Source organism: Anolis carolinensis, unplaced genomic scaffold, assembly GCF_035594765.1.
Source record: "Anolis carolinensis isolate JA03-04 unplaced genomic scaffold, rAnoCar3.1.pri scaffold_13, whole genome shotgun sequence".
Lineage (NCBI taxonomy): Eukaryota > Metazoa > Chordata > Lepidosauria > Squamata > Dactyloidae > Anolis > Anolis carolinensis.
Genome location: NW_026943824.1, coordinates 8,679,357 through 8,688,729, shown reverse-complemented (window position 1 = coordinate 8,688,729; position 9,373 = coordinate 8,679,357). Strand labels below are relative to the sequence as shown.

At 39.9% G+C, this 9,373-nt stretch overlaps 1 protein-coding gene across 1 annotated transcript in view; it reads left to right on the top strand.

Annotated features, from left to right (window-relative positions):
* Positions 1 to 342: 342 nt before the first annotated feature.
* Positions 343 to 9,373, top strand: part of otoa (otoancorin) — a 35,153-nt gene continuing 26,122 nt past the window's right edge. The window contains exons 1-7 of the mRNA XM_062964436.1: positions 343 to 996; positions 5,183 to 5,285; positions 5,943 to 5,971; positions 6,058 to 6,088; positions 6,176 to 6,203; positions 8,065 to 8,152; positions 8,849 to 8,980. Of these exons, the coding sequence (XP_062820506.1) occupies positions 5,204 to 5,285; positions 5,943 to 5,971; positions 6,058 to 6,088; positions 6,176 to 6,203; positions 8,065 to 8,152; positions 8,849 to 8,980 (390 nt within the window). The 5' untranslated portion in view covers positions 343 to 996; positions 5,183 to 5,203. The remainder of the gene's footprint in view (positions 997 to 5,182; positions 5,286 to 5,942; positions 5,972 to 6,057; positions 6,089 to 6,175; positions 6,204 to 8,064; positions 8,153 to 8,848; positions 8,981 to 9,373) is intronic.

The window sequence follows — 9,373 nt, the reverse complement described above, 5'->3', positions numbered from 1 at the left end:
ATCCACTCTGACAGCACTTCCTCATTCCAGGTCGTAAATTAGTTAAACTTGCCTCCCCACTTTTACAAGTGGTACCTTATTTCCTACTTGATAGATGCAACTATCTTTCAGGTTGCTAGGTCAGCAACGAGCAGGGGCTATTTTTTATTTTTAATTGACGGGTGCTCACCCCGCCACGGGCTGGCCTCGAACTCATGACCTCATGGTCAGAGTGATTTATTGCAGCTGCTCAACAGCCTGCGCCACAGCCCAGTTCCAAGCAGATCATGTGGGATTTTTTTCAGCTGTGTGGAAGGGACCTTAGTGACACACACTATCTTTTCACAACACAGTAATTCCATTTTACTAGCAAGCTGGAGGTTAAACCAACCTCTTATAAGAGTTACAGAGGCTGGGTGGCCATCTATTGGGAGGGCTTTGACTGTGTCTTCCTGCCTGGCTGAAGGGGGTTGGACTGGATGCCCTTCCTGGGCTGCTTCCAGTGGAGTAGGGAGAGCAATGTTAATGCGACACACCTGTGGACTGCAGGTGACACACTAGTGTGTTCCAACACACTGTTTGGAAAGTTCTGGTATAGTTAACTGCTTTGCTGGGTTCAGAGCTGCTTGGTAACTGATCTAGAAGCAGCAGAATCACAGGAGTGTGTTTGTGTGTGGTGTGCAAGTGTTGTTCCTGTGAGGGGACACAAGAGGCTTCACATTCCTGGAATCTCCTATTTGCTTCACATTCATGTGCTTCTTTCCTTCCTCCTTTCATTCCTTCTCGCTTGCCTTTCAACAGTCCCTTCTGTCCCTCTGCATTCCAGACTTCCTTTCCCTTTATTTCTTTCCTTCTTCCTCAGTCTCCCCCTCTTCACCTTTCAAGGCGGAGAATTTACCTTTTGTAGTGGTCCTTTCTTCCAGAAAGTGAACATCTTTGACTCACAGCCCTAAAGCTGAGGGAAAGAAAGACTTGCTGGGATCCTCGGTTTCACCAACTTCACAGGTTTTGCAGAAGGTGAGTCCGAACTGGAGGCTTCCCAATTATTACCTTTCATAAGGTATTTTCCCATATGGTAACTTTTTTGCATTGGCTGAAGTAATGATGGTCATGTTCATGATTATATTTATGAGATGACAATGGTCATATTAATGATTACATGCTTGCATTTATATAATCTCTGGGAATTCAGTTAATTGTTTAGGGTCTGCTTGGCTATTATTTTTGTGGGCAAACTTTTATGTATTTTATATGTTCTGTATTGCACTTTTGTTGCCATGTAAGCCGCCCTGAGTCCCTTCGTGGGAGATGATGGTGGGATATAAATAAAGTTATTATTATTGTTGTTGGTGTTATTCAGTTCATAGTTTAGGATCTGCTTTGCTATTATTATTATTATTATTAGTAGTAGTAGTAGTATTAACACTAATGAAACAGGAATTCAATTCATAGTCTAGGATCTGCTTTGCTATTATTATTAGTAGTGGTAGTGGTAGTGGTAGTATGAACACTAATGAAACAAAAATTCAATTCATAGTTTAGGATATGCTTTGCTATTACAGTAGAGTCTCACTTATCCAACATAAACAGGCCGGCAGAACGTTGGATAAGCGAATATGTTGGATAATGAGGAGGAATCAAGGAAAAGCCTATTATACATCAAATTAGGTTATGATTTTACAAATTAAGCACCAAAACATCATGTTATACAACAAATTTGACAGAAAAAGTAGTTCAATACGCAGTAATGCTATGTAGTAATTACTGTATTTACAAATTTATCACCAAAATATCACAATGTATTGAAAACATTGACTATAAAAATGCGTTGGATAATCCAGAACGTTGGATAAGCGAGTGTTGGATAAGTGAGACTCTACTGTATTATTATTATTAGTAGTAGTAGTAGTAGTAGTATTAACACTAATGAAACAGGAATTCAATTCATAGTCTAGGATCTGCTTTGCTATTATTATTATTATTAGTAGTAGTAGTGGTGGTAGTGTGAACACTAATGAAACAGAAATTCAATTCATAGTCTAGGATATGCTTTGCTATTATTAGTAGCAGCAGTATTCACTAATGAAACGGGAATTCAATTCATAGTCTAGGATCTGCTTTGCTATTAGTATTAGTATTATTCAGTTCATAGTTTAGGATCTGCTTTGCTATTATTAGTAGCAGTAATATTAACACTAATGAAATGGGAATTCAATTCATAGTCTAGGATATGCTTTGCTATTATTATTATTATTATTATTATTATTATTATTATTATTATTCATAGTTTAGGATCTGCTTTGCTATTACCCTTTTTCCCTGAAAATAAGACATCCCCAGAAAATAAGACCTAGTAGAGATCTTGCTGTATTGCTAAATATAAGACCTCCCCCGAAAGTAAGACCTAGCAAAGTTTTTTGTTTGGAATTATGCCCGCCAAACAACACCAGCGCATGCAGGATTCGTAAATGTACGTACCATAGATTGCTGTACATGAAAATAATGGAAGTAACAAGAAATTCTTGATAGGATTCACAGTTTGGCTGGTTATGTTGGTTTGTGATGACATCTACTGTACAGTATATAATAAATGTCCATTTTTTTGTTCAACAATAAAAGTGAATTCTTCTTCATGGAAAAATAAGACATCCCCTGAAAATAAGACCTAGAGCACATTTGAGAGCAAAAGTTAATATAAGACACTGTCTTATTTTTGGGGAAACACGGTACTAGTAGCAGTAATATTAACAGTAATGAAACGGAAATTCAATTCATAGTCTAGGATCTGCTTTGCTATGAGTATTATTATTATTCAGTTCATAGTTTAGGATCTGCTTTGCTATTATTATTAAGTAGTAGTATTTAACACTAATGAACCGGGAACTCAATTCGTAGTTTAGGATCTGCTTTAATGTGATAGAACTATTTATAACCCAGGAACAAAAATAGTGTTACATAGTATAACCAATAGGAGGGGACTCGCTTCCCAACATATACAGAATAACATCCCTTATCACGTATGAGTTAAACATAAAAATTAAATCATTACAATCCTAGAAATTTCATTGAAAGATTGATTTCCTGTTGGGGAGACTTAGCCACATTTCGTTTCCTTCCAGAGCAGGCATGGGCAAACTTTAGCCCTCCATGTGCTTTGGACTTCAAAGCAGGGTCAAAGTTTGCCCAGACCTGTTCCAGAACTAAAATGCTGCCCTGATAAATTTCAAACTAATCAACTGGCAATGGTGAGATGTTGCTATTGGCTATCTTTTAGTGCCTGTTATTATTGTTCATTGTGCTTTTTGGGTCTTGCTGAGCATAATGCCAATGCCAACTAGAGATCAGGACAGAGGCTTTCACTGGGGCACTGTTTTCCTCAAACAATCCAGTGATAAGGATTGTTCGCCTTATCACCCGGACCTCAAAAGCAAAATAGAAGCTCCTGTTCATTTACTGGATCAACTATTGAAAACTTTCCCCCGAAAGAAACTTTATCATTCCGAGTACAAGGCAGATTGTGTTTAGTGCTCTCTCCCCCCCCCCCCCTGTTTTTCAGAGATCTTCCTCTGTGAGCAAGGAGTAACTGAAGGGCTGAGGGTAGTCTGCAACTGAAAGCAAGCTGAGAATATATGATTGGATGTGGAGTTTATTTTTAAAACTAAAAGAGGAATTTTTAGCTCTTTTTGCTGTAATTGCTGAAAATATATTTCCCCCTTAATTTGTAGCCTGGTTAAACCACTAAGCTGCTGAACTTGCTAACTGGAAGGTCGGTGGTTCGAATCCATGGGATGAGATGAGCTCCCGCTGTTAACCCCAGCTTCTGCCAAACTAGCAGTTCAAAAGCATGCACATGTGAGTAGATAAATAGGTACCGCTTAGGCAGGAAGGCAACAGTGCTCCATGCAGTCATGCCGGCCACATGACCTAGGAGGCATCAACGGACAACGGCAGCTCTTTGTCTTAGAAATGGAGATGAGCACCACTCCCCAGAGTCAGACTCTACTAGACTTAATGTTAGGAATTGTCGGAGTTGAAGTCCAAAACCCCTGGAGGGCTGAAGTTTGTCCATGCCTGCTGTAGACTCAGAGACTCCAGTCTAACTCGAGCTGCATTATATGAGTCTACACTGCAGTAATGTTCCAAACTGCAAGTAATGGAGGTGGAAAATCAGTGCCTATTTTCTCGAATGTAAGCCCCATTGGACTCAGTGAGATTCGCCTCTAAGTAAACCTGCTCAGAATTGCCATTTAAATCTGGGATGACAATCAGTGGAGGGCTGGATTTGTTGAGCCCTGCTGTGTAACCACAAACCATCTTGTAAACTGAAGAGGGCAAAGGCAGACACAAAAAACAACCAAGTTCATTGTTTGAGAAACTGGATCCTTATAAATGACTGGAGAACTCTCTGTGAAGGAGCTGAATGAGGAGTACAGGTCCCTTTTCACGCAGTGAGGAGAGATGGGCCTCATAAAGTCAAGCTTGTTCCCAAGATCAAATGCTTTTAATCTTCAATCACACTATTGTTGGTGTTACTTTATTCAAACCAAATGCTTTACCTGGCAAAACTGTTTTGGGCATCTTAACTATTTATTTGACCTAAAAATAATCCTATATCACCATGTATATTATGTAGTTAGATATACACTTAGCTACGCAGTAGAAAACCCTGTGTAGAACTAGCAATTTGACACAATTTACAGGTATGTATGGCAAACATTCAATGCCATTATACAATTGACAGAGACAGGCAACACATAAACAGAGGCAGGCTTCCCTCTGCCATTTCCTGCATCTGGAGGCTGTGCTCAACTCGGCTATGCGGAGGTGCTGTTGTTCTATTCTTCCACGATCAAACCGGCATGTTTTTCAGGGGTGCCTTTTACCTCCCTGCTAAAGCAGTACCTATTTATCTACTCACATTGCTGATTTCAAACTGCTGGGTAGGCAGAAGCTAGTCTGATGGCAGCAGCTCACCCTGACCCACAGCTTGAATTGTCAACCTTTCGGTCAGCAAGATCTTCTGTCGCTGGCAGTTAACCCGCTGTAGAAGTATCTAAAATACACAATTAAAACAATCAGACAAGAAAAAACTATGTAATACCATCAAGCCAAGCAAAGTGTGCAAGTATTATTTATTTAAATGTAAGAGTTTCGTGGAAGTTCTTTCTTGTTCTTTTTATTTTATCATCTAACTCTCTCTCAGCTCCAGGAAACATTAGGAGAAATGCCACCACACCTGAGGATATGTTTCTTGCTGGTTTTAATGAGTCAGGCAGAAGCTACAAGACATCAGGACATTGGTCAAGGTAAGAAGGCTGGGCTGTGGCGCAGGCCGATTAGTAGTCAGCTGCAACAAATCACTCTGACCAAGAGGTCATGAGTTCGAGGCCCGCCCGTGCCTGCGTCCGTCTCCGTCTCTGTTCTATGTTATGGCATTGAATGTTAGCCTTATATGTGCAATGTGATCCGCCCTGAGTCCCCTTCGGGGTGAGAAGGGCGGAATATAAATACTGTAAATAAATAAATAAATAAATAAGAAAATTTTCTGTATCATCAAAACGTCTGCATTAAGACATCTATAGATACAAAACAAATTGGATATCATTTGGGAAAAATAAGTACCAGATTCATTACAAAGTTGGTAATTTTTTTTGGCAGGGAAATGTTTATTGCAGAATAAAACCAAGAAAGTTGTAACGCAGGCATGGGCAAACTTGGGCCCTCCAGGTGTTTTGGACTTCCACAATTCCTAACAGCCTCAGGCCCTTTCCTTTCCCCCCTCAGCTGCTGAGGGGGGAAAGGAAAGGGCCTGAAGCTGTTAGGAATGGTGGGAGTTGAAGTCCAAAACACTTGGAGGGAGGGCCCAAGTTTGCCCATACCTGTCATAAAGCATATTCTTACCTAGGACTGAACTGTGTCTATTTTTGCTATTTCAATTCACCATATTAAACATTTCTTTTCAGACCTGTCACCACAACTACAAAACATTGTGGTCAGTATTTTTATATTTTTAGCAACATTTCATGTTTTTGTTATATTTGAATTTTTGCACACATTGCTTCTCTCTATCTCTTTTAGGAAGAAGTTATGGCTGGAAATTATCTCAATGGTAAATGTGTGCACATTTCCTACTTATGACTTGCCATCCAGTTGTATGACTGTGTACATTAACATTTTGTGTGTCTTTCTTCCTTAGCTCTCCTTGATATCCTTCATTACCAAAGGTAATTTATGAGGCTTTCGTTTGTATGGGAGTTAGAGAATAATCGAACTATAGGATACAGAATCAAGGTCAGGTTTGGCAAAATAATGTTAGGATATGTCGTCGAAGGCTTTCATGGCCGGAATCGCTGGGTTGTGAGTTTTCTAGGCTGTATGGCCATGTTACAGAAGTATTATTTCCTGACTTTTTGCCCACTTTTTGGCAGACATCCTCAACACTAAAAAACAAACAGGAATTCCAGACGGAAAACAGTGAGGACCAGCTAACACCTCCCAACAAAGGATTCCCACGAGGAAGAAGCAATCATGCTTTGAAGCTACAAGGCCGTTCAGTGCTAATCAAACTGGCCAATTGCAACATTCACACTTTCCTCAAACAGACAAGAGTTATTTCTCCCACCCTGGACATTATACTACAGATATATAAACCCCACTTGCCTAGTTTCCAAAAGACCTCACAATCTCTGAGGATGCCTGCCATTGATGTGGGTGAAATGTCAGGAGAGAATGCTTCTGGAGCATGACCAGACATCCTGGAAAACTTACAGCAATCTAATATTAGGATGTATATTTATTTTCTCTCTTAATGTCAGTGTTAGGTCCAAGTTCTATGGGGCAAATAGTACTGACTGACAGCCCATTTTCTCACCATTATCCAATTTCGAATAGGACCTAAATCCCCTAAAGATCTAGGCTGTTAGGAATTGTGGGAGTTGAAGTCCAAAACATCTAGAGGGCTGAAGTTTGCCCATACCTGCCTTAGCTTGTTTCAGTTGTTACAAGCTTAATATGCAAATACTGTAGTTCCATGCAGTTTTTATAAATACAGTGTGCACTATCCTGTTACACCACCTGGTGGCATTTGTTCCTTTCTCTAAGGTTTATGTCAGGGGTCCCCAAACTTTTTAAACAAGGGGCCAGTTCAAGATCCTTCGGACTGTTGGAGGGCCGGACTATAGTTGGCCTCCGAGCAATAATAATAAATAACAACAACAACAACAATAATAAAGAGAGTTGGAAGAGACCCCTTGGGCCATTTAGTCCAACCCCCTTCTGCCTTTATGCACCGAAAGCACAAGCACAGCACCCCTGACAGATGGCCACCCAGCCTCAATGATGATGATAATAATAATAATAATAATAATAATAATAATACAGGGTTTTGGAACACAATACTCCTGACCTCACAATTGTGTTAAAAAACAAAGTATGGATTGTCGATGTTGCAATCCCAGGTGACAGAAGGATTGAGGAGAAACAACTGGAAATGCTGACACGATATGAGGATTTAAAGATTGAATTACAAAGACTCTGGCACAAGCCAGTCAAGGTGGTCCCAGTGGTGATTGGCAAACTGGGTGCAGTGCCTAAAGACCTTGGCCTGCACTTAAACACAATCGGCGCTAACAAAATGACCATCTGCCAGCTACAGAAGGCCACCTTACTGGGATCTGCACATGTTATTCGCCGATACATCACACAGTCCTAGACACTTAGGAAGTGTCCGACGTATGATCCAATACAACAACCAGCAGAGTGTCTGCTGTGGACTTATCTTGTTGGGTTTCTAATAATAATAATAATAATAATAATAATAATAATAATAATAATAATAGCTTTAAGAGAAAAAGAGACCCTTGGGTCATTTAGCCCAACCCCCTTCTGCCCTTGTGCCGTGGGGGCCGGATAAATGGCTTCGATGGGCCGCATCCGGCCCCCGGGCCTTAGTTTGGGGACCCCTGGTTTATGTATATAAAAGGCGAAGAACCTAGTAATGCCCTCAGTTGTATAATTGTAGATACATTATCCATGCAATATAAATCATGGGAGATACTTGCCCTCCTTTTCTTCTCCCTTTTACAGCACTCATATGTGGACAACCGAACTCCTTAACAAAGTCTTGGCATACTTTGATGCTCAGAATATTATAGTTACTTATAGCAACATACAGGTTTGTATAGATCCTAAAACTTTCCAATACGGTTGGGAAGCAATTAGGAGTCAAATAGTGTTAAAATGATTGGCTGTTTTTGTTATTGGTTATTAATTGTTGTTGTTTGGTGTTGCTGTAATTAGCAGGCAGCATGATGGCCGGTCCCATTATGTGGACAATCAATATTTTTTATACATGGAATGCTAATTGTTATTGATGCCACGGTGTTTTGAGGTAGGTGTGCAGAGGAAGTAGGCATGCTAAACAGTATAATACTGGTATTTCTTTTAAGTACGTTTTTAAAAAATTGTCATCCTGCTATGCAATGAGATAGGTTTTCAACCCCATCACTGTTTTGCATTCACATTTATGACTATGACATCACAACTGCAAATCCCCCTGAAGTCCGTCCTAAAAGCCAGGCATCCATCCCAAGCAAAATAATTTTGTGATTCTGGAAATTCCAGTGTTAAAAGATTATTCATCAATTTTTGATTGATTTGGAAGCAGAATTATAGCAGTTTGACGCCGTCTTAACTGCCAAGCACAGTGGGTTATAAACCACCAGCTACAGAAGCTGAAAGGTTTGCAGTTCAACACACGGGTTGGGGTGAGCTCCTGCCATCAGCCCTAGCTTCAGCTTACCTAGCAGTTTGAAATATTGCAATTGTGTATTTCTCTTGTGTTGTCTCATTCCCACCCTATTCTTTTTAGGCTTCTGTTAAAACTTATCTGGAAAACCTCTTATACCACCCCAGAGTGCTACTGTCTGAATTTCAACAAATGAATCTTCAGCGTTTCCAGACTGCAATGAAATATCTCTTTGGCAACAAGCAGGAATATTTGGTAAATTGTTTTTGATTGTAGAATATGCCAAATAGGAACACCATTAGCTCCAAATTATTACTATTATTGTTGTTATTATATTCCACTTCTATCTCTTAATTGAGACACAAAGTGACTCACTGCATAATTAATTTATTTTAATGCATGCTGTATAACAGAAGCAATGGGCTGTTTAATTCTCTTTTTTTGGAGATCAAAACCAATAAGCCCAATGGGAAGACATTGTGGGAGTTGTAATCCTAAGGATCTGGAGGGCCAAAAGTTCTGCCTCCCTACTATGTAACACAGGCATGGGCAAACCTCGGCCCTCCAGGTGTTTTGGACTCCAACTCCCACAATTCCTAACAGCCAGTAGGCTTGTAGAAATAATACAATTGCTAATTCATATATAAC